At 52.9% G+C, this 24,906-nt stretch overlaps 1 protein-coding gene across 7 annotated transcripts; it reads right to left on the reverse strand.

Moving 5' to 3' along the window:
• On the reverse strand, nucleotides 1-24,654 carry SH3GLB2 (SH3 domain containing GRB2 like endophilin B2). 7 transcript variants are annotated; one of them, XM_017810362.1, is made up of 13 exons: nucleotides 24,527-24,654; nucleotides 16,519-16,660; nucleotides 16,082-16,210; nucleotides 14,859-14,992; nucleotides 14,285-14,377; nucleotides 12,446-12,457; nucleotides 10,747-10,809; nucleotides 6,499-6,522; nucleotides 3,858-3,947; nucleotides 3,366-3,466; nucleotides 2,852-2,866; nucleotides 2,084-2,345; nucleotides 1-1,428 (listed from the first exon to the last, which is right to left on the reverse strand). In XM_017810362.1, the coding sequence occupies exons 1-13, from the start codon at nucleotides 24,587-24,589 to the stop codon at nucleotides 1,321-1,323; spliced, it is 1,236 nt and encodes a 411-aa protein (XP_017665851.1). In that variant the 5' UTR covers nucleotides 24,590-24,654; the 3' UTR covers nucleotides 1-1,320. The 7 variants fall into 7 exon arrangements, with proteins under 7 accessions (XP_017665851.1, XP_017665852.1, XP_017665856.1 ...); XM_017810363.1 differs by lacking the exon at nucleotides 12,446-12,457; XM_017810367.1 differs by lacking the exon at nucleotides 10,747-10,809.
• Nucleotides 24,655-24,906: the final 252 nt, after the last annotated feature.

A 24,906-nucleotide genomic window follows, 5' to 3' on the forward strand; every position in this document is an offset into this window, starting at 1 on the left:
CAGGAGGTCAGGCAGTTTGTTTATTGGCAAATAAGTGCTGAAACCCATGAGCCCCACAAACACAGGTGCTCAGTGCCCTGTTACATTAGAGTGGTCACGATACCATTGGGGAAAGTGCAAAAGATCAATAAACAAGCAAAGTTAGTTCTGACATACCCAGGGGAAGGTGGTGAACAGAGAGCTCGGTGCAGGTGAGTTTCTTTTCCATCCAGCTTGAGTGGAAAACCAGTGACACAGCAGTGGAAGTCCTTTGGGTGAGCTCTAGCTAAAAGTTAATTGCAGGATGAGCAGGCACACACACACACACCTGAGCTAAACCAGCACGTCCCTCCAGGGCAGCCTGGGCTGTGGGGGGTGTGTGTGTGGCCAAGAGCAGCTCCTTGCTGGAGGTGACAGCAGCTGGGACTGTCCCTTTCTGCACTAGGTGCACCAAGTCTGTTCACTGCTGATATGGGAGGGGAAACATTCATTAAATCAGTGATTCGGGGTGAAAATAAAGTCAGGCTAAAACATGCCTGGACAGACACACTGAAAGAAAAGCCTGGACAGTAACAGGGGCAGCAAAGCTGTAAAAAGGCTTGTAAACTTTGCAGTCCAAGAGCAACTTCTCGGAGGAAACGCAAGCGAGATGATGGTCCCTTGCACTGAGGTTTGGGGTTGGGCCCTATGGTACCAGGTTGGTCTCCACAAAGAAATCTTCCAGCTTCAGAGGACACGTGTAGGGAGGAGCCACCAGGCCCCAGGACAGAGTGTGGCTCTAGGCCAGCCCTGCCTTGCTGGTCTCCCACAGGTGGATGGGTTTAACAGGCTCCTAAAGCTTAACTGCAGCTTCCCTGCCTTACGTGCTGGGACATGTCAGAGGGACACTTCTCTACTGGAGTGCTCAATGATTGGACTTGGGCAATTCTACTGTTGGAGAAGAGAGAGGAGGGGAGGGTCAGACAGGCACTAACCCACAGCAGACACAGGGAAGTGTAACTGGGACTCTGTGAGCAGCTGCTGAGGGACACAGCTCGCCCTGGGAAAGCCACTGTGAGGGACAAGACTAGGGCAGGGAAGGGAAAATAATCAAGGAATCTTGTGCCATCAAGACTGACCTCAAAGCAGGCTGCACTGGTAGGTAACAAATTCAGTCTCGGGTGCCATCAGCCCTTTCCCAAAACCTCACCATAACGGTTTTACCACTTCTTTCCCACAATTCCCGTATTAGCAATGGAGTGTCAACCCTGAAGAGAGCAATGGTCTCGGATGAAGAAATCCGCATTAGAAGTGCCAGGAGATGAGGGGTGTATTCTGCTTGTACATTCTTCTTGGAAACATTTAACTCAACAGTTCCAAGTAAGTGACAGGAACTTTCCCTTTCTGGTTCCCTCTTTCCCCTATGAGCCAGTCTGGATCCATGCCTGGCAGGCTGTACACAGTGATCATCTGGGGAGAGAAGACAGCATTAGACAGGACCTTACTCTGCAGACAGAGCCAAGAAGTTCAGTCAGAGGGGGACTGAAAGAACAGTAGTTCCTGAAATTCATTTAACAGGCATCTGTGCCCTTTCCCTGGAGCTATCTGCAGCTTTAACACAAAATCTAAGGAGAGCTGCCCAGTGAAGTCCCTTTTCACTTGCCTTTTCATTCTCCAAAGTGACTTAAGGCATTTTTACATGTTGCTGTGTCATCCCTTCTGAATACAGAAGTTCAGTCTAGAGAACAGAAGAGTTTGCAACTTGCTGAATTTCCTTTTTTTCTCAGCATGATTAGAGCAGGCCTCCAGCCAGCAGCTTATCCCATGGCTCTGGATTAGGCAGCTGTATTAGAGGGTCACAGTGAAGATACTGAGTACTGGGGTATTTTATTTTGGGTCCAGTTGGACTCCAACAGGAATCAAGGAGTTATTGGGTGATGTTAAATATCAAATGGCTGTGAATACAACTCACTGCAACTCAGCGGGTACCTGTGTCCAGGTGAAGACTCTATTAGTGCCATGAAGCAGGTTTTTAGAGGCAGGGGAAGTAACCAAAGGCCTGCTGAGCACACAACAGACTGGTGGGCAGTAACAGCCAAAACCAACACATGGGAAAGCCACCAACCTCATCTGCAAGGAGGGCCAGCTCGGTGCTGTCGGCGGCTTCGTAATCGTAGAGGACTCTGGCCTTCCGCGTCCCACTGGCAGGAGGCTTCACTTCGTTGGGGTTCAGCACACCCTCTGCCACCGTGTTGGGCACCCCGACAATTGTGGGCACAACTGGAATGGTAGGCACAGCAGGGAGCGTGGCAGCAGCGACAGCTGGGGGGGAAGGAGCAGCTGCGGGAGACGTGGAGTCTGCGTTGCCTACGAACGTGCCTGAAAATCTTCATGGGGAGAAGAGAGCAGAGTTCAGTGAGGCTCCAGGCTGGGGAACCACACAGAGCTCTTGTTTTCAGCAGTTAAACTGCAGAGGTGATGCTTGAGAGTCCCAGCCTGCAGCTGTAACAGATCCACACTGCCCTTCACATGGGGACACACTCAGCTCTCAGGTGCTGAGACTGTGCAACAGGTGATATTTTCTGCTTATTTTGACTCCAGTGCCCTGTTTCAGGACTGGCACCAAACTTGCAGAGGACCAGACTGAAGTGTGGCACTGGGCTGGGCAGGGGTTTGACTGAGTCCATTGCACTGTGCCCTTGCCCTGCTCTCACATGGTCTGTGTTACCTGTTCTGCCTGCTCGTTCTTCAGGAAAGGGATGGACATTGCTGCTGTTAAACTGGATGCCCAGCTTTGGCCCTTACTGGCCTTTGAGGCAAGTTCTCAGAGACCCCAGAGTGGCTGACAGGAGAGAGAGCCCTCAGAGCTCGTCCTGGCCAATGTGGTACTTACATTTCTCCTTTGGAGCTGCAGCATGGAAAAGAATGGAACAGGAGCAGTGAGTGATCACAGAGAGGCAACAGCCCCTCCTGGGTCAAGCCCCTGTGCTGGTGTGACAGTATCAGAGAGAATATCCCAGCCCACCCCAAGGGATGTGCAGCCAGTGGCACTGAATATGGAACATGGAATTTGGAATCCGTCACTGCTGCAGCCGAGCACGCTCGGGCTCATTGCCTGGCAACAGGAATTTGACTCCCATGTGATTTAACTAATTTAGAGGAAGAATGTTCAAACCCCCATGGCCTTCGTGCTTTGAGAGGAATGTATAAACCCCAGATGAATCCCCTGGCAAAGGCTGCTCCAAACACACCACCAGGACTGGTCACCACTCTGTAAACTCTGTCAGAGCTGGGAGGGGGCTTTAAAATTCTACCCAAGGTTATGAGACGTGGGAGGGGAAGGAGGGCTGAGCTGGAGTAATGAGATCAATAACCCTCAGAGAAGTAAAAGCAATGTCTTGTCTTACCTGCCCAGTTGCTTCTGCAGGTCCAGCATGAATTGGTAGCACTGAGCATAATAGTTGGTCTGAGACTCCACAAACTCGTGGAGACAGCGAAGGTGATTCACCTGGAGGGAAAAGGACCATCAGCTTGACTGTGTTTGGTTGCCAGGCACAGAAACTCTCCTGCTGCCACTTCTATCCCCCAGAGAAGCAGACTCATGCATGCCTGTGTGGCCACCCCACAACTCCAGTCAGAGAACAAGGTTTCCTGGCCTGGAAGCATTTTGAGGGCTGCAGAACTGCAGAGCCCACAGTGGCACTGCCTGTGCGCACTTCAGTGTGGTTTTAGTTTGAACATTCCGGGTCTTAGGAGGATGTTGCTGTAGCATCTAAATTTACCACATCTTCTACCTCTATTCCCAGTGCAGGGCTCCACCATCCTCTTGGCACTCTTCTAGGAAGGAGCCAAGAGTCTCTGTATTCCCTGTGACCCCCCAGGTGCCCGGGAAGACTCACGTGTGTGCTGCTGATCCCCTCCAGCAGCAGACGGGTCACCTCTGCCTGGCGGTCGAACTCGGTCTGGGTGAGCCTCAGCTCGTGCTCCGCCTGCAAACAGGGTGGGGGGCTCAGGCAGCACCAGGCAAGACCCCTGTCCTGCCTCTGCAACCCTCCCCAGCCCTCCACCACCCCCTCTTTTGGCACCCACTGAGCGTCAGGCACAAGACACCCTGGGTTGGGATCCCAGAGGCCTCAGGCTGTATTTCAGCTTGATTCCTGCTTGATCCTACACCGGATCGCTGCAGGTCATGGAATGGCAGCTCAAGACTGATGCATCCAGCTAGGAAGCTCCTGCTCCCACAAGACTAGAACATGAAGATGGAGAGGCTTTGTTAATCCTGAGGTATGTGGAAAGCCAGTCCCATGCCAGCACCAGTTTCTATCTCCCTCCTTCTGTGCCTGCAGGCATAGGAATGTGACAGCCTCCCTAAGCTTCTCCCTGGAAGTGCAATGGTTTCCTTTTTATCACCATGGAACAAAGGCTGAGGCCAGGCAGCATTTACCAGATTGCTGCTGCTAATTAAGTCTCTCTGCAATGGAGATGAACATCCAAATCCAACTTCTACTCAAGACTCTCCTTTGGAGCTACTTACTGCTTTAGAGCTAAGAGAACTGAACACCAGTGAACAGAAGGCAGCTCCACAGCAGGAATTGGGAATTCAGAGACAGACTGACACTAGAGACCCTTCAGACCAGCCACACAGAACATCTCTCCCCCACCAGCAAACAGTGCATTTACACTGGGGCAGTTCTGCAGTACCAGAACACCTGGGTGGATCCTGGCAGGAAGAGCTCCAGAAGTGCTGGAGCAGCCAAGTGCTCTAGTACAGCTCCCCCTCTCCTGCTGCTGGATGGTGACAAACAGGCCCACGTGTTCTGTCTAGCACAGTTCACTCCTTAACACCAGGCACCAGTTTCTTCTTGGGATGTGCTGTGATGGGTCACAGAGGAGTGATCCCCACTCAGCTCCAGCTCACTGGAAGGAGAACCCTTTCCCCTCCTCCAGGAGTGTGCAGCCATTGGAGAGCTGCCTGCCTTGCTGCAGTGGTTCCTTTTGCTGCTCTGGAAATGCCCTGATCATTCTGGCACAGGAGTGACATGTCTGGAATTGAGCCCAGAGGGCTGACCCAGCCAGGCTGACAGTCTCAGAGCAGAGGCCACATGGCTGGTGACCCCAGAGGAGACCCAGTATTCCCAGCAGGACAAGCTGGAGGGGCTGCTGGGGCCAGCACAGCTCTTGTCTGGTACCAGTGCTACCAGTACCAGTGCAGAGCCAGGCTGCAACAAAGAAATGCTTTGACTGTCTTTTAAGCTACAACTGATCTATTTTCTTCCATCCTCTGTATGAAGGGATTATTTAAAGGAGAAGGGGGAATGTAACAGGATACACCAGTGCAATGCCTTCAAAGCACCAAGAAATTCTTGCCCCAGTGGGCTGAGACTTCAGTATTCAAGCTATTCAGAACCTGTGCCAGGCAGACCCAGCTCCACTGGCACTGCCTGGGATTTGCCTCTCCCTGCCAGCTCTGAGCAGCTGCAGGATGTAGTTTCCTATAAAGCCAGCACTGGATGCTGCCCTGGGAGGTCCTTCCAGTCTTGTGCTTCTCCAAGACACGGAGAACTTTGATGTTTGCTGACATACTTTGGTCTATCCAAGCAGGATAGACCAAAGGGAGAGGACAGAGGAGCAGATCCTTGCATGGTTATAGCTGACTGCAGTCAGCTTGTTTGTTTGAGGGACTGAAGGGTTTAAAGAACAGGAGGAGCTGGTTCAGGAACTGCCAGTCCAGTCTGCCAATGCCTTTGGAGCAAGGCAGGAACAGCTGCTCTCATGCACAGCAAGCAGGAATGTGCCATTCTGCCACTGCCACTTCAGGCTTCAGGCCAATGTCTGCTGGGGGTGTTCGAGGAGTGAAAGCCAACAGGATCCCAGAAGTGTCTCTGGAAGCTCCATGCTGGAGCTCCACAGAGAGCTCATCCTGGTCTCAGTCCACCACCAGCCCTCCATCCATCTTCATGGACAAGTCCCACTCCCCTTGCAGAGCCCAAGACCTGGAACTTTGGCTCTATGGACCCACTCAGAAGGGTAAGTGCAGTTCACCCACACAAAACCAACTCCAAACAGGCTCCAACCCTCCCAGCCTGCCCTCCTGACAGAGCTGTGCCCTCCAGCAGCTGGGGCTGTCCACAGGGAAACTCTGTCCTTGGTTCAGCTCTGCTTGGAGCTGCTGATCAGACCAGGGGCTCCCAGAGGCACGTGGAGAACGGGGGGAGCAGGCAGGGCCTTGGCCACAGGAGCAGAGCTGAGTCCCACCTGGTGCATCACCTCTGCTCCTGCCACACAGGGCAGGGCTCTGAGCTGCCTTTTGCTGCACACAAACCTGGGAAGTCTCTCACACCAGGGGCAGCCAACAGGCCCTGGGTAAGGCTCTTCCCAAGTGGACCCAGCCACACTGAACAGCGGGATCAGGACTGGGGCTGACCACAGCAACATCCCCTGATCCTGCCCGTGAGCAGGAAGGGTTCCACAGCACCCCTGGTCCCCAAACACCCCCAGCACACCCAGAAGGTTTGAGCACAATTCCAGCTGGGTACTTACTTTTTCCACCTCGTCGCTCCAAAGCTGCAGGGGCCACAGAGCAACAGGAAAGGAGGTCAGTGTTGGAGACGTCGAGAGGCACTTGGCATTAACACCAGCGGGCAAGGATGCTCCGTGGACACAGCAGGCCAACTCCAGGGACAAGCTAGCCCTTCACCCAGCAGCAGCTGCCACATCCATGCCCCTTCCCCTCATTCTTGCACCCTCAAGCTCATTTCACAATGGGAGAGCAAATCCATGCCACCAGATCCAGGGCTGGTACAGTCACTGCATTCCATGGGCTCCAGAAAACAAGGATTTATAGCAGAGTCCTCTGCAGAGCAAGGGTCACTTTACTGAAGCTGCAGAGGTTGGTGTTGAAGGACACCCCTTCTTTTTGGATTGTGGGGAGGCACGTGAGGTGCTCGAGCCCATGGATAGGGCCTGGGAGCTGCCATGAGCTCTGGCCAGACAGAGCCTGGTGTTCCTCACCCACAGGACCAGAGAGCTCAGATAAATGGGATAATCGAGGCAGTCTGCACTGCCAACAGGCCTGTTTAGTACAGCAAGGAGGAAACAAGGGCTGGATGCTGCCTCTGAGCCAGGCACAACATCCCACAACTCCTTCCTACTCCCCTCACCCACGGGGCACACTCAGGGCAGCTGCTCGTGGGATCTGGCCCCAGGACATGAAACAATGGACAACAGAAGTCACACACAGCAATGGGAAAGGGAGAGAGGAGGGAGAAAAACACATTGATCCTTCCCAGAGGTCCTCAGCTTGGCCTTTCCTCAGCAGACAACTATTGCCTCAGCCCTGGCAACCTGAAATCCCCCTGGATTGACTGGGAGCCAGCAAGCAACACCCCACAGCAGTGGGGCCAGGGGAATGGCCTCTGTGGAGCTCAGCTTCACCCCTGGTGCCACCTCTGCAGGCCAGGGAAGGTCACCAGAGCAGGGCTGAATTTGCAGTGGGGGCACCTGTGCTGGACATGGTGTCAGAGGGAGAACAGGCCCTGTTTGCACCCAGGCTGTCCCAGCTGAGCCTCGCTGAGGTTTGCTCACCAGTCCTCAGGTGCTGAGACAATTTCAGCAGCCAATATAAGGAGCACCTGCAGGACTTGCCTGCCCTGGTGAAGGCCTGAAGCAGGAAGATGTCCTGTCAGGCTGCTGGGATTGCTGCCTGCTCTGGCTCCTGCCCCAGAACTGCAGCTCAGCTTCTGCTCCAAGGTATGTGGCCTGGCTGGCAACTCTTCTTATTTGAGCACAGCTATTGTGGTGGTCCCTGGGGGTTGTGAGTTGTCCCTGCTCAGTGCTCTGGGTGCTCAGGTGGGTGTTTTCTCTGACCTTTAGGGGAATGTTTTGTTAGTGCAAATCAGGAACTGGTTCAAGTAAGGCCTGGGTCATTTCAGTCATGTGTAGGGACAGAAGCCCCTTCCCCTTCTCAGCCTAAGAGCTTCTACTCTGGAAGGAGGTGGTGGGAATATCTTGTAGGAAGCTGAGAAGCAGGTCCTGAATTGCTGCTCTGGCACAAGGCCTCTGCCAGCACATCCCCATGTCTTAGGAGCAAGGAAAAGCCTTCACTCTGGTCCTAAGTCTTCCTGTTCAGATGCTGTGGACAGTATTTAAGCCATGTCAGCCCCATTTAATCAGTGCAGCACCCACTGAATTTGTAGCCAGATTCCTCTTCTGTTGCCCTTGCTGTGCCACCTCCAGCTCTGACCCTGCAGTGCTCTGGGGCAGCCCAGCTTTGCTAGGATCTATCCCTGGGCTAAGGCACTGTGTGGCTACATTTTGGACAGCTCAGGGAGCAGAACAGGCCATGATCTCCACTTGTCTTCCTTCCCCCCAGCTCAGGCCAGAGGAACCCTCTCTAAGGTACTCAATCTGTTTTTCTTGGAATCATTCCCAGGAATACAGAGCACAGCAGGTCTGAGAGAAAGGGATATTTGGGTTTACACAGCCCACTTACACCTTCTTACACAAAAACAAAAGGTCAGTGTGGGAGAGAGGAGAAATGACTCCTCAGCCTCCAACTTATACAAAACAAGGGAGGTGCTTTTCTCTTGGATCTAATTTCATCTGAGCCCTCCTGTTATGGAAGGGGGAAAAAAAAATAAAAGCACTGTGTTATCCACCTCTCCAGAAACCAACAACAGGAATTTAGAATCCAAATCAGAGCCCTGCTGAGGGTGTGTGGTCCAGGGGAGAGCTGAGCTGTTTGCTCCCCTGTAGTACCAAGCTGTTCCCTGGGGCACAAACAATCCCGCCCTCCAGAAAGGAGCTGAGCTCCAGAGGCAGGGGAGCAGCAGCCACTGCTCTGCACTGGCAGAGCACACTAAGATTGACTAACACAAGGACTCTGGCCTGGAAGAGAAGCAGAGCAACAGGATGAAGAGCTCCTACCTCGCTGCAGTGCCTGACCCCTTGGGATGAATGCTGGGATTAGAGAGCTCGCTGCAAAGCAGCTCTGCCTGCACGGGGAGCAGCCTGGGCTCAGCCAGTGTTTTGCTAATTAGAGATGCAAACTGTTATTCAGGTCACCCCTGCCAGTGCAGGGCTTCAGGGGGCCCTTCACCCACCAACTGCAGCCTCTGGAATAGTCCTGGAAGCCACAAGGCCTGTCACTGGCCAGGCCAGCACGTTTCTCACGGGCATTCCTGGTCGGAGGCCCTGCTGTGCAACCATCCAGCATAATCCAGTGCTCAAGGTCAGCACTGGCTGCTTTCCTGGAGCCCTGCTCTAACTGCCCAGTGCCATCAGCACTAGCAGAGCTCTGATGAGGGAGCACTGAACTAGGCAGAGACATCCCAGGGCTGACACTTGCCAGCTAAAAACCTCTTAAAATCTATTTCTCCTGCTGTGTTACTGTACTTGGCACCTGTTCCCCAGAACAGCTTTGCAATACAGCAAAAGCAGATCCAGTTGCAGTTTGGTGAGGGCTGGAATGTCCAACTGAGGATCTGGGCACTCCACAAGATGCCAGTGCACATTTGTACAAATGCTTGTCTTCAGGTCTGCTTTAGCCTTGGGGAATGGCCAGGATACCCTGGTCTATCCAGAGGCAGGGAAAGCCCAGTCTCTCTCCTCTGATTCTTCTAGAGCTTAATTGCAGTCCATTATCACACTGCCCTTGGAACAGACCTTCCCAAGGGAGAAGCCAGAGCCACAGGCTGGCTGTGAGCTGCTGCACTAGGAAAGGAGAGAACTGAGCAGTTTGTACAGCATCACCACTATCAGCTTCTTCCTCAGGGCTCTCACCACTGAGCCCGTTACCGATGGAAATTGTTTTCTAGGTGTTGTGCAAAGCTAGTTCTGATCCCAGCATCACTCTCCAAAAAGGTCAGGACAGATCCCCCTGGGAACTAACACTGATGCTATCAGCTCAGACACACCTTTTTCTCCAAATGGGATGGGTTTTCCATTAACCAAATCCAGTTTGTTTCCAGGATGGTTTTTGTTTTCGAGAAGGCTGGGCTGCCCTTTTTTGTATCTACAGATCCCACTCCCAGATTATTCTATTACCAGGCATCAGTGTTGTTCTGAATGCTAGTTAGGAAGCAAGATGAGCGGTTTTCAACATTTTAACGAGAAATGTGACATTGTGCAGCGGGGAGCCATGAACACACAGCAGGGGCAGCCAATTGCTTGGCCACAACCACTCAGTGCAGCAGAGCAGAGATGCCACGGGCTGTTCACCCGCCCCTGGCACATCTGGCCGTGTAACAGCTGCCAACAGACAGGCCCCAGGATGGAAGGGGGGAAAAAATTACCTCTATTTGCAGAAAGACAAGCCTGCACTGTCAGCCTGAAGTGTTACTGACACTGGTGGCAGAGATTCCTCCACCTTTGCTTCTCTTGGCCAGCTACAAAGCCTCTGACACCACAGCACAGACCAGGCGTGTGACACTGCCAGTGTGCAGCTGGAACCACCCAGAAAGGCCAACCTTGGAGGCTTCTTCTTTTCAATTGCTCCCCTAGCAATAAAAACCAGTCAGCAGATTCCCACTAGAAATGTGGAAGAGGACTGGCAGAGAGGCAGGTTTGGGAAGCAAACGAGGCAGCACCAAGGGCCAGACCCTGATCACGCACTCCCAACAGGGGTGACCTGAATCCTTGAGGTTGAGTCAGAGGAACCTGGGGCAGCCCATGTCACGTTAAAATGTTGAAAACAGCAGAGCACTAGGTCTAAGTTGAAGTCGGGTAGAGAGAGGGGCAGGAAGAGGTCAGAGAGGCAACACCCAGGAGGAGGCAGGAGGCAAATCTTACCGCTGAGGCGCTGGCGGAGAGCACGTAATTACGAGGTCTGGTTTCCTGAAAGTCAGGCACAGCCTGGGGGGGAACAGAGTGTCATGTACAAGGCACCAGAGGAGTTAACAGGAGTCAGTGGGCGATGGATGGAACAGGAGACTAAAAGCTTTTGTCCTCTCTGTGCTGGGAGCTGAGCTCAGGCTCTTGAGGTGGCAGGAGGGAGCTCTCCTGACGTCTGAGCAGTGGTGTGTGGAAGCCAGGCTTGAGCAGGAGGAGGTGGACTGGCTCACACAGTCACACCTGGTACCTGAACAGCAGCTACTTCTACTGTTAGAAACTGTCCCTGTACTTACAGCTCACACAGCAGCCTGCAGGCTCAGCCAAACCAGTTCTAGCCAAAGGCAGTGAGTGAGTTTTCATCCCAGAGGTCACAAAAACCTCCAAGCCACCTTCTCCATAGCTAAACCTCTGCCCTGGGGCAGGAAGACTTTAAGCCCTCTGGAGGTTTTCCTCATTGAGAATGCAATGGATTCACCCATCCCCACACAGGTGTGGGCTCACTAACTACCACATAACGTGGTATGTTGAGCTAAGACCAGGACTAGGCCTCCTCCTAGGATGGCCTTTGGCTGTAGCATCACCTGAAGAGAGAATCCACCAAGCTGCCTTTTGTTGGGAATACTCAGGGCATCCTCCTGGTCAGCCCTTGCTGCACAGTGGCTGCTGTGCATGGCTGGCACAGTCCTGCTGGATCCCAGCTATGCTGTTAATCCTCTCAGATCCCACGTTTCCTCTCCCAGGTTAATCTCCCTGCAGTCACCCAGATCTACTTATACACACTGACCCAGTTTGCTGGGCCCTGAGCAGCCTGCAGGAACGAGTGACCAGTGTGTGCAAGAGCAGTCAGGCAGGCCCAACAAGAAGAGATTTTTTTTTTTTTTTTTATATGCCATTTAGGAGTTTTGGGGATGGTTGGAGGAAGGAATAAGGAGGAGCAATTCCTATTACAAGTCAAACTTGAATATGGGGAGAAAAATGCACCAGTGAGATTTGAGGCCAGCACAGCAACCGGGCTGGACTCCTCCCTGTGGGGAGAAGGGATGTGTCACAGATATAGCTGCTTATGCTTTTTGGTTTTAAAAGATTAGGAGCAACTGAAGAAACCTCTCCTCCCATTCCCTGGTCTCCAGGGAGTCCCAAAACTAGTCATAGCACATGGGATGAAGGAGGCAAGCTTCTCTTGTACTTCTGTGCACGGAGAAGTTGTATTTGCAAGCAGTGGTCAAAAGGGACCCACCTCCCTCCCCCTTCCACCCTTGTAAGAGCCTGGAGGATAGAACAGCACCACAACCAGATCATCCTGCCTGTCATTGTCTCTGGGCTGCCCTTCTGGGATTGGCCACCCAATCCCAGCTCCTCCTGCCTGGAGTTGGAGGAGCCCAAGGGGGTTTTTAGGGGAGCCCCTGCCTCTGTTGAGCACTGCTTGCAGGAGCGTGGATGGACTCAAGGGATGCTCCAGAGGGGCTGCAGGCAGCTGGGATCCTTCTGGAGCACCTTCCCAGGCAGCCACAGCCCTGACCACGCTCAGAACATGCTGCAGGGCCAGTCCCAATGGGACAAAGGAGATATGAATTTTCTTTTAAAAATGCGAAAGAGACAATGAGAGGTGTTGAAGGAAAAAAAAAACCACAGCACTGTTAGCACAGTCAATACTCACATCTCCCTCACACTGAGCAAATTACAAAGGAACAAAACAAAAAGGTTAGTAAACAAAACAGCATCAACAGGAAGGACAAAGCACAAAGTCTGTGGGAAATGCACAAGCCCAGATGCTCCAACAGCAGCTCCCAGGTCTGGGGAGCAGCACTGGGAGCGTCATCGCGAGACAGAAGCTGTGGGAACACCAGTTTGCACCACACAGGGGAAGAGCAGCAAGAGAGGGGTGAGCTGGGGTATTAGGGATACTTCAGCTTGGATGGGGAGGTGTGACACAGAGCTCCAGGCATGTTACAGGGGATGCTGTGGTCTAGTGATGAGTTAAGGTCCCTAGAGCAGGAGCAGCAGTTCTCCCCAGGGCTGGGAGCTTCCACCTTGTCCTCTGGCAGTCAGGGAGGCACCCAGGACCCCGAGACTTCATCTTTAAGCTAAGTTGGGGGAAAGATGGGTCCGCACAGAAGCAGCTGAGTTTGCTCTGCTGTTGTGTGATCTGTGTTTCAAGCTTGGCTTGGGGAGAACACCCTGGAAAGCCTGGACTGGCTCTGCACCTGCCTGGGGCACCCCAGCAATTCCAGTAGGAAACCAAGTCTTTCTTTTGCAGCTACAGGGAAGTCTCTCACCCAGGGTGTGTGCAGGTGAGAGGCCTTGGGATTGCTTCCTGTAGGAAGCAAGGTAATGAGGGTGGAAAGGGAGGAAACACAGGAGGTATCTGAATTCCTGCTCTGATTTGAGTTTAAAGATAAATCAATGGCCACCAGTTCCTTGAGACTGGGGCACTGTCCCCTCCAGAAGGGGAATTGGGATCCCTGAATTTACCTTCAGAGGATCTGGGGGACCTGACTGATTAGAGGAGGCTTTTTAAAAGGGCGGCTCCTACTTTTGTTCACAGCTTTCCTGTGTAGGCCTGAGCACTGTCAGACCTGCTGGTGGAGTCTCCTGAGCTTAGCACAGCTTGCCCATCTGGCAGGGATGTAGTTAGAGCTGGAAGAAAGGGAAAACATGTGGGAACTGGTTATCCAGGGAGCTGCAAGGCCAGAGGCCCAGCTGAGCAGATGGCTAGAACAGAGGCTCATAGCAGGGCTCCTAGGTTGGTATCCCAGTGCACCCCAGAGACTGACTGACAAGGGTTGCTGCCCATTCTGACTGCACACATTTGCTAGTTGAGCTCGTGGCCCCAAGCAAGAAGCAGAATTTGGCAAGTGCCAACAGTCAGAGCAGGATGACAATCTGCTTCATCCAGGGACCCCAGCAGTGCCCAGTGTGGTGACTCCCCCAAAGTCAGAAGGCTCTAGAGAACACCATGAACTGAGTGAGCAGAGAGGCTCAAGGAAGGACCTTGGTAGCCAGTCTGACCCTTACAGGATCCTGCAGCATTCCTGCCTGGGGAAGACTGAGTTGGTAGAATCTTAACTGGTCTGACAGCCTGGGACTGCTGCAGAGCCCCAACATGCTTTTCCCTCGTGCACCTCCCAGCTCAGCTCTCTCTTGCTTTCTTTGAGATCCCCAGGGAAAGTCAGCAAGTCCTCAGAAGAAGCAGTCTTTTAGTCAGTAGGACAAATCATCCAGCAACCCTGATCAGTCAGAAGGCAGGAGCCTGGGACAAGTACAAGTTTCCAGACTCTGGAAGCTCAGAACTGTTTGTTTCAGCAGCTCTCCCCAGGGAGGAGATCTCGGGAACAGGCATGTGGCTCCTGCTCCCAGTTCCCTTGCACACCAGACAAGGAATTTCCCCACCCCTGCCTGCCAGAGGCAGGACATAGTAGGGCAACCTGATTTTTGACCGTGTGAGCCAAGCCCTGGGGCCAGAAGGGACAGAGAGGGGAAGGAGGGGAAGAGTTACCGCTGCTTTTGCCTCGGCAGCTTTGGCCTTCTTCAACCGGGCCTTGCAGGCGTCCAGGTCCAGGCGGCGGTTCTGCAGGATCCTCCGCTCTTTCTGGAAGGGACAGAACTTGGGTAAGAGCAGATTGCCCAGGAGAAGGGTTGGGGAGGGAAGGGGACATGGTATCATCTAGGAATGGAATCTATTTCTCTGTCAAAAAATGCCAGGGAGAAAGAAGCAGTTGCTACGTTTATGTCCCTGAGGAAGAGTTTTGGGCCTGGCTGCCAGGGATACAGGATAACCTTCTGGAAACAGGGCAGCCTCTGGGTGGGTGGTGCCCACCAGCTGCAGGAGCTGGGAAATGAGTTACCTTCCTCATGCACATCAGCTGGCAATCCTTCTCTGCTGGAGAGGGAACCCTGAGCAGAGCTAGGATTGGTATTCTCCCATCCTTGCATTCTTTAAGGGGGGAGGTGTGGAGTCATCCTTTCTCACAGGGAAAGAAAATGGGTTCTTCCAGCACTGTTTCCCTCTCCCCCGTCCTCCTCAACTCCAGTGATGTGATAACCTCCCCCTTCCCTGCTTCCACACTCACAGAGATGGTTCTCCAGTCCCCTTCCAGGAAGTTTCGCAGTGGGGTCAGGAAGTTGATGGAGGCAGAGTGGATGAATTCCCGTTCCGCTGCACCCAAGCGCCTCTGGGTCTCTCCAACTTTTATCAAGGTTTTTCCTGCAATAACAGGAACCCTCAGCTCCAGGAGAAGCCCATGAACATTGTGTTGGCTTCAGCCAACTCCCCCAGAGCCATGAGGCTCCTGTGTCCCCGCCTGGGTGAGGTGACCGTGCCTGTCCCACACCAGCTCCAGCCCTGACCACGGTCTGCTCTTGGCCTGAGGCCTCTTCTCACTGCTCCCAGGGCAGCTTTGATCTTATCCATCTGCCGAGGCGCTTATGTCCTTTTACTGCTCTACCTGCTTGCACAGAATGATCCTTCTTTGCCTCATAAAACAGAGGCACAGGAACAGAGCAGCAAATTAAAAAGCACCAGAGCAGAAAACATGAGTTGATTAGGCAGTGTGGGGTATGGATGCAGTTACAGCTGCTCTGCCTGTAACAGGATTCGATATTGAACGACTATTGACCTGGAGAGAGGAACAAAGCTCGTGGCAGAGGCAAGGACAGCTGGAAGGGAAGGCTGGGTTTCTGTGCAGGTCTGCTGCTTAAAGAAGCCCAAAATTCCCCCAGGAAGAGACAACTATTAGGATTTAAGAACAGAAATATGTTCTCTGTGGTCAGGAAGGGGCCTGTTGAGGCTTGTAGCTAAGCACCAAACTTCCAAGTCTGTTTTCCTGTTCTCTTTTCTGCTGGAGAAAGATTTCCACCGTCCACTTGCAGGATGCAGTGAGAGGATGGCTCTCCTGCTCAGTCTAGAGAAACTCCATGTAGACACCAGCTTGGACTAAAAATATGCTCAAACTGGATAAATCTAAAGCTATTCATGGCAATTCCCTGTTCAGGCTGGTTTGGAAAGCCACAGAAACAGCACAGAACAATCTCTATGTCCTGTAAGCAGTTCCATGAGCTCCCATGGATCTGTCTTTATTTCTTCCCTAGCTCTACCACAGTCGAGGACTGCCTTGGGAATGGGGAGACTCCTGCCCCTTTTCCCCTGGAGCAGGGAGCTTGGAAGTTAGGGAGCAGGTAAGACTTGATTCCCTACATGGTGTGCTGCATATGTCTTAACCCAAAGCAGTGTTAGGGATACTCTCCTGGGAAGGGATGAATTCCTAGGGCTTCTTAATTAGCCAGGCTGACTTACCATAAGGTGTCCCTGGCCCAAAGTCATTGGCTGCTTCTGTCATGTACTGTGCCAGCAGCTCTCCGTTGGTGACCCGGGAAGGCACCTTCCGGTCGAGCTTCTCGTACAGGAATTCTTCTACTCTGGCACCTGGAACAAGACACCATGGAGGCTGAAAGAGCGATCCCTGGAGTGGCATTCAGGGAATCCCAGCCCATGCAGTCCTCAGGGACGCACTGGTGACCCTTCCCTGTTCCTCAGGAGCACTGCCAGGCTGTGGTCACAGCCAGTCACCTCTCAGGGGCACAGAGAAGGAAAGACAGGCCCTGCAAAGACACATTTCTTCTTCCAACCCCCACAAACTCAACACAACAGGGCTCTCTGCCAGAGGGCAGGTCTTTTAGCACTGAGCTGCAAGTGATATTTGCCCTTCAAGCCTTGGGAGAAGCTGGACTTACTGGGGTTTGGCTGTAGCAGGACCTCAGTCTGACGCAGGATCTTCTCTGTCCAGTTCTTTGTGCAGTCTGCCCTGGCCAGGAGGTTTTCAAAGTGGGCATCAAGTTCAGTCTTCTCAGCCTGGCCCAGCTTTTCTTCAGTAAACTGCAGGAAGAAGGTAAGCATTAGGTCTGTCCTTCTAAAGCAGATTTACAGTGTGCTACAGAGCTAGTAAGGGACAGCAAAACTGCTTCTGTCTTGTGTATTTATCTTAGAATAGAGCTAAAAAGCCTTTGTGGTGTCATTCTTTGCTCCCAGGCACCTTCCAGGTGAAGAGGGCAAATTTTTGCCCAAAATTAGAACAAGCATTGAGCTAAAAATAGAGTCCAGGTTTGAGAGGTGTTCCAGAATAAGTAACTTTTAATGAGTCTGGTACAAAAATACTGTAGTTGTGAGGGATCTATTTAAATATGCACATGGCTTCCACTACTTCATGCAGGAGAGCAACAGACATCCTTCACGTGAGGGAAGGTGTGATCTCCCTTCACCTCCCACCAACCACCTCTGCCCTGTGAACCCAAGGGGGTCAGGAATGCCACCACCACCTCACAAGTGAGGAAGCTCAAACTCAGGATTTAGGAAAAACCAGCAAGTTACTCTTCCTCTATGACACACTCTGAAGCAAGGTATTGAAATATGTGTTTAACTTCTCCCAGCACTCAGGTTCACACTGGCAATGGACGTTCCTTCCCTCTGCAATTCCATTTTGGTTTAAAATTATCAGCAAGGGGAAGCAGGCTGTGCAAGTCTCCAGTGTTTTCATCCTGTGCAGTGACATCTGACAAGGTTTGTCAGTCTGGAGGTGCAGTGTCAGATGGCCCGGACACCCCCAATTGCTTCCTTGGGGGATTCCTGAGACAAAGGCCCATTGCCTCTCATCCCATCCCCATTTCCCACTTGTTTCTCTCAGTGAACCTGTCCAGCTTCAGTGTATTTTTAAGCACAATTTTCTGCTTTTGATGGAACCAGCATCGTGTTGGATCATTCTAAAAGACCCTTCAGTCAGCTGTGCCACTTGGGACCCTACAGAGGCTCCAGCTGTCCTTTGACCTTGTTGCTGGTCTCTGGAGCCACTGCTGAGTTACCAGGATGTGGTGATGTTCAATAGTGGTACAGTCAGATGCCAAGAGATTAAAGCCTGGCTCAGCTCTTAGATGAAAATACAACTGTCTGATGTACCACTTGTACCTCTTCTCTGCTCCCCTCTCCCAGAGCTCAGCAATAGATGGGCCAAGATGTCCTTTCCATGGATCTAGTGTCTGCTGCCCCTGCTGAAAGGCTTTCTGGCCAGCTCTGTTCCTTTCCCATCCAGCACAAAGTTGGGAACCAAGTGAGATCAGGAGCAAGCTGGAGCAGGGGCAAACAGCCTTGGGGAGTCCTGTTACCAGCCCTGCCTGTCACCAGATGTCTGAGATACACAAGCCCTGCAGGTATGTTTACACAGTGACCTGTTTGGGCACAATTCCAGCTCCACCCAGGGAAGTGCTTTGCCAGATGTGGGTGATGACAGATCTCGAGCTGCAAGGACAGTCACACTCCCCCCTGCACTCCCTGCATGACCAGGCATGGCTTCATTGCTCTCTCTGCACCAGTAGCCCCTGGTTACTGGCATGTCATTTTAGCTGGGTCTTGCCATGACCCCTGGGCACAGGTAAAAGCATATTCAAGGTGAGAGGGTGTTTGTATTGTTTTGTACCCGTGTCTGTGGTTGTGTTTGGGGGACACACACGATGCGTGAGCGGCTGTCGCTGCCTCCCCCTGTCCCCGCTGGGAGCCCAGGGCTGTTTTCAGACTCTGCCAGGCTGGGCTGAGTCACTGCCATGCAGCAAACTGGGACTTCCCAGGTATTTGGCACCAATTCTTGAGTCATCTGTTTGAGAGCTTTCTTAAACAAGCCAAGACTCTTTGATGCAAAACAGTCTCTCTCGCCCCCCTTTCCCAGACACCTCATCTCACTTTCAAGTCCATCTCTTGTTCCTGCAGTTTAGGCTCATCCTGCACCAGCATCTGCCCTGGAGCTGTCAAGCCTAAACCCAGTTTCTTATCAGCTGAAATTAGTCAGCTTCTTACAGCATTGCTGCAGTGTCAGACCACTGCTGAAGCCCTCCAGCACCTCCACAGTGCCACTGCCAGTGTCCTGAACCAGCTCTGGGCTCCTTTGCTTTATTCACAAGCAGCATCTTTGGCATCATTGTCCTCTGAGGATGTTTTGTGTAACCCACCCCTTCACCCAGCACAGGAGTCACAGCACAGCACTCAGAACTCAATTCTTATCTCAGGTCAGGCTCTGAAGCTGTTTGCCTTGCAAGAAGGCTGAGGGCAGCACCACTGCAAGCCTGGGGGCTCTGCCAGAATGGGAGGATGGGCAGGAATCTCAGTCACAGCCTCTGGCTCCAAAGGGTCAGGCCAGAAAACAAGCCCTTATTCAGGCTTTCTTTCAGCATTGGGAAGCAGGGCATGAACATCAGGAAGCCGGTACAAGGGCATGGGAGGCTGTGACTCCACTTACACTTAATTCCCTCAGTGTCTCCCTGACCCCTGCCCGATGTGCTGAGGGCCAGCCCAGGCACTGCCCTGGGCAGTTGGTACCTCACTGCAGGTTGCTGCAGTGTCTGCTCTCCCTCCAGCACACATCCCCCTCCTCCCCTGTGCATGGGGAGTCGCTGATCCAGCTCAACTTGACCTCTAATGTGACTTTTCAGATCGATTAGAGAACCCACCCGACTTCACAGCACCAGTGGGAATGTGCCACCAGGTGCAGGGGAGACCAGAACCACCTCCTGCAGGAGCACCTTGCTGGAGAGCAGATGAAACTTCTCCTGGAAGCACAGCCAGCACAGGAGATTGCAGGTAAGTGCCACTGACCTATCCTAGGAGCTGGTTCTTGTCTGGGGCAAGTGGAAATCTGAGCTTTTAGGTGACAACAGGTCTCAGCTGCTTGTCCCCTCTTACCTGGCTGCCCAGTGAAAAGCAGGGTAAAACAGCAGGGATTTCTATTCGTAAGAATTTGTTTTCATAACACAGAAATTTCATTGCACAGACACAAGATTTGTGTCCAAGATTTGAGGCCAAGAGGTGCAGAACAGATGAGCTGATCATACACTCGTGGCTCCTGACCGTAAAAGTCAGATTTAGAGGATATTATATCTTGCTGCTCCTGCACTAGAGGCATTGCTGTGTTTTGCAGCAGATTGCAACAAATGGGAGTGTTATTTGGTTTTATCACATTGATTTACTTGGTGCAGATCCACTGGGAGATAGGCAGGGCCAGCAGAGCACAGGCAATCGCAGTGCTGAGGAGAACCTTCAGCTCCTCCACCCTGCTGTGGCAGAACTACTCCCATTTGTCTTCTACAACACGATGACTGGGTCAACAGCTCCTGCCCAGGATCTGCATCCTGGGATCACATGCCAGGTCACAGCTGAGAGGCTCAGGAAACATCCCTGCACTGACCCAGCAGAGCACTGGGAGCTGAGGGGGGATTAATAATGCAGGGCAGCCTTTTGTCAGTGCCACTCTCACTCTCCAGGAAGAGGAGAGAGTCGAGCTGCATTCCAGGACATCAATAATTCAGCCAAAGGTTGGGTTTCCTCTGGAAGGTTGGCTGGCCAGCAGGAACATGAGATGCATTATTGGGGCCCATGTGGGCAAAGAGGGTGACCCAGCAGGAGAGCAGCACTTGGGCTACAGGCCCAAAAGAGCAAGGCAGTGCTGGACTGCAGTTAGGGCAGCTGCCTTGGGCATTCACAGCCTGGGGAAAATCCCCTTCCCCCAAGAGAGCTGGTAGACACATGTCTGGGATGTCAGGAGGGTCAGTCACAAGTGCTGAGCTGGAGGGGTCCCTCTGCACTACAGGCACAGTATCAAACAGGCTGGGCCTACAGCCCTCCGACTTAAGGCCACCAGGATTAGGCTTTAAAACAGCACGTGTTGTTTGCTTTGCTGAAAGCATTAGCACCTTTCTCCGCTTAAAAGCGAGGGGAATAAAATCCCAGTGCTCCCACTGCGTTATGCCACCACCACAGCTGTTCTGGGCGACGCTGCACCAGCTGATATGTGCCTCTTCCATCCCTCCTCCTCCATCTGGCCCAGGCCTGTGCACTGGGAGCTCTGACAGGGTGGCTGCAGCCCCCTTGCAGAGGATCTGGTGGCCCTTTTACCACTTGCAGGGTACCCATTTTTCCCAACTGGACATTCCTTATAACTTTCCACCCTAAATTAGGAAGATCAAACCAGGGCCAGGAGTCTTGCACCAAGAATAGTCTCTTGTACCTGCCAGCAGATTTTGGCTGTTGGGTTTTCTGAAGCCTCCAAATAGCTCAAAACGCCCAGGCTACAGTAACACAGTAACATTTGCTCTTCCAGTGATCAGAGGCACAAGAGAATCAATTGAGGCAAATCTATCTCCCACTTGGTACAGGGCTGCATTAGGAAAGAAGCCACAGCCACTCACTCAGCATCTAAAAACTACCTGAATTTCAACAACCCTGGACTAGATATGGAGTATTTGGCCACCAGGAGTCAGGAAAGCCAGGCTGGGAGCCAAGGGAAACTGTGCTAGAGGACAGAAGGAAGCCATTACCAGGACAGCTTGGTTAACTCATGAGCAAAGCATTTAGGAGAGGAAAAAAAACAAAAAAACACTGCAGTGGTGGGTTGACCTTGGCTGGACATCAGGTGACCACCAAGCTGCTCTATCAATTCCCTCCTCAGCAGAACAGGGGGGTTGAAAATAAGATGGCAAACTTCATAGGTCAAGATAAAGGCAGATTAACGAAGCAAAAGTTGTGTGTGGAAGGCAAAGGAAACCAAAAGATTTAATTCTCTACTTCCCATCAGCAGGTGATGTCTGGCCACTTCCCAGAAGAGAAATGTTGTACATAATGAATGTTCCTCTTCCTAATTTCTCTTAGGTTTTACTGCTGAGCAGATGCCATATGGTCTGGAATGCCCCTTTGGTCAGTTTGGGTCAGCTGTCCTGGCTGTGTCCCCTACCAAGATCTTGAACTTTTAAGGTGTAATGTCAGTAAGCAGAGGGTCTATTTTATCTATTAGTGAAATTGTCTATTTTACCACCAGAGTTCAGGGCGATGGGGGAGTCTGTCAATCTGCAGGGGCTTCAGGGTAAAGTCAACCTCTAGTTGCTACAGTAATGACATTAGCAGTGGGATAAGCACCCACGAGCTGTACTCACACTTTCACCCAGAGCCATTTACATCAGAACTGACAAAAGACAGACACCTACAATTATTTCCAGACCTCCTTGAGAGAGCCTGGCTTACAGCCTGTCTAGAAGAGAGACATCCAATGTGTTGCCACAGAGCTTCCTCTGCTGAGATTTGGGATCAGACCCACTCCCTGATAACTGGAAGGTGCAGCTGATCAAAGATAAAGGCCTTTCTTCAGTGAAGATGAAGAGTGACCTGTCTGAATTCTGCCTGCAGGTGCTGCATCCCCTCTGAGGATCTGATGGCTGCAACTGGTAGTTCAAGCATCAGAACAGTACATCCTCAGGTGAGATGCTGAATCCCACAAAAGCTCTATATCCTTGCAGCTGCCCAAGCCTAGAACCTTGTTTCCCACTCCCAGGGTAGCAGAGCTTCCAACCCCAGCTTGAACAGTCTGCTTTGCTTTTCTGAAGAGTACTGCTAACTGATGCCTGAGCTCTGAAGAGCCATGTAAAGGCAGCAGTGGGTTTTTGAGGGTTTTTTGTTGAGGTAGGTCAAGCCTAGTCCAAAATCCTTCACCCAGCCACCTACACTGGATTGTATTTGACAGGTTTCAAGCCAGGACTTCTCCTGCCCTGAGCCACCCCAGGGGTGTTGTGCTGACCATGCTCTGCCTCATTTCCCCCTCGCTGGGCCCTAATTCCAGTTGGAGTGAAGCTCTTGTGTGCTGGTCAGACAGCTCAGGCAGACAGCAGGAGCTAATGCTGTCTGAGTGGTACAGCACATAATGGCCAGTCCATTTATCTCCCAGTCGCTGCAGTTCCAGTAAAACATGACTTTGTTAAATGCCTGGAGCTGGAGAAAGCATCTCCAGCGCTACAGAAAACAGCTCTTTCTAGATAGGTCTTGCTCCTCTCCTAGAAGATCTGCAGTGCTAAGGAGTGCTACAAACCCAGGCCTTGCTGCCTACAGACCTCAGCTGTGACTGGTGGCTCTGGGGGGAGACAGGGCAGAGCTCACTCACTCCAGGGCTCTGTGGGGACACGAACAGGCTTAATTCCCCCAGCAATGACACTTCACAAAGTGGGTTTTTTTCAGCCTCAGTGATCTCTTTCCTTCCAGCCTCCCCTCCTTACACCAACACCTGCACGCTGTCCACAAGCAGCAGCGCTCCTTTGGTTTCAAGAAATTACTACTGTAATTAGGCACATGAATATTCATGTACGAGCCAGTGGAGTAGGTGTAGAGGCAGAAGCCACGATTTATAAACGCCTCCTTGCTCTGGAATCACTGTGTGCAGACACTGTTCTCAGGCCTGTCTCCTTCCTACGCCTTGGAGCTAAAAAACACTTATCAGAGACTTACAATAAGGCTTCTAAACATGAGATTTCTTCACAGCCTTTCTTCTGCTACCAAGGTCATTTGCATGAGAACGGCATCTTTAAGCCTCCCATCTGCTCCTTGTTTTGCACCTGTAGTTAATATCTCCCTTTTTCATGGCATATGACTTGCTGGCACGGTGACAGGAGGTGATATCTGCTTACAGGAGACCAGTTCCCAATAGAGCCGGAATTACTCCAGTGCACAGAAGGTCTGGAACCAGGCAGCTCTGCTCTGTTTGTTTGCCAGCCCCCACACAAAAGGTGGAACGAGAAGCCCAGTCCCAGAGCCACCAGCTGGACTTTGCTTTCCAGGCAGGATCCCAACCTGCCTCTCTCTCTTCTGCCCAACTAAAGAGCAGTTTTCCATTATTATGCCCAAGAGGTGAGTACACTCAGCAGCCTCATCTCACCACCTGCTGCTCAGGGGTACCCAAATCTCTTCACAGCTCCAGAGGGGTCACTTTGTCCACAAGCAGCTCCTGATCTCAAGTTTGTGAATCACAGAATATCACGAATTGGAAGGGATCCACAAGAACCATCCAGTCCAACTCCTGGCCCTGCACAGGGCACCCCAACAATCCCACCCTGTCCCTGTGAGCAGTGTCCAAACCCTCCTTGAGTTCTGGCAGCCTTGGGGCCGTGACCACTGTCTTGGGGAGCCTGTTCAGTGCCCGACCACTCTTTTCCTGATATCCAGCCTAAACCTCCCCTGACACAGCTCCAGCCATTCCCTGGGATGATCCTGCTGCCACAGCAGACCACAGAGACCCGACCTGCTCCATCTCAGCAGCTCCATCGCATCCCTTGAACAGCATGGTGTTTGCCAGGGCCTGAGGTCTCCTGCTCCTCCCGAGGGGCTGAAGAGCAGAGCAGCTCCAAGGGCACCCCCACCACAGCCCCCAGCGACAGGGAGCATTGCACAGAACCACAGATGGTTTGGGTTGGAAGAGAACTCTGGAGATCCCCCAGTCCAACCCCAAGGCAGCGTCACCTGGAGCAGGTGACACAGGAACCAGGTAAGTTTGGGATGTGTCCAGAAAGGGAGACTCCACGCCCTCTCTGGACATCCTGTTCCAGAGCTCTGCCAGCCTTTCCCGATGGGTGTGGGCACGGAAAACAGCAGCTGTGTGCGAGATCGGCTTCTCTAAGAACAACCACCCTCAGGTACAGCGTCCGCCCGCACTCCCGTCCCTGCTGAGCATCATCCCCGGGGCTGTTCCCTTGGGACCCTGCCGGGGTGGTGCCTCTGCGAGTGATGCTCCGGGGGCTGCGGCTCAGCCAGACGGGCCCACCCAGCCCCGATCTCCCCCTCCCGCCCCCCAGGCCCGGCCAAACCTCCCCGGCCCTGCCTGGGCCTGCACCTGCGGGTCCTCCTGCTCCCCCCACCCCGCCGTTGCCATGACGCCCCGGCCCCCCTCACCTGCATGGCGCGGGAGAAGAAAACCCCGGCGTCCGACGCCAGTTTCTTCACGTTGAACTCCATATCGGCCGCGGAGCCGCCCCGGCCGCGCCGCACCCCCGCTGTCACCGCGCCCGCCGCGCCGCCGCCTTTTATAGCGTCGGCCCCGCGCCTCTTCAAAGGGGCCGTTATACTGTGGGGTCCGTCCCCCACCTCGGTCAGCTGCGCGGCGGGCGCGGCCGCTTTAAGAGAGGGAACTGTCAGCGAGCGCCAATGGGCGCTCGCACCGCGCCGCCCCGCCCCCTTCCCCTCGCGCTCCGCCGCCGCATCCCCCGAGCCGGGCGCGCTCCCATTGGCCGGGAGGGCGCCTTGGGGGCGTGGCCTCACGGAGGCCCCGCCTG

The sequence above is a fragment of the Lepidothrix coronata genome, unplaced genomic scaffold, assembly GCF_001604755.1.
Source record: "Lepidothrix coronata isolate B3197 unplaced genomic scaffold, Lepidothrix_coronata-1.0 Scaffold28, whole genome shotgun sequence".
NCBI classification, from domain to species: Eukaryota; Metazoa; Chordata; class Aves; order Passeriformes; family Pipridae; genus Lepidothrix; species Lepidothrix coronata.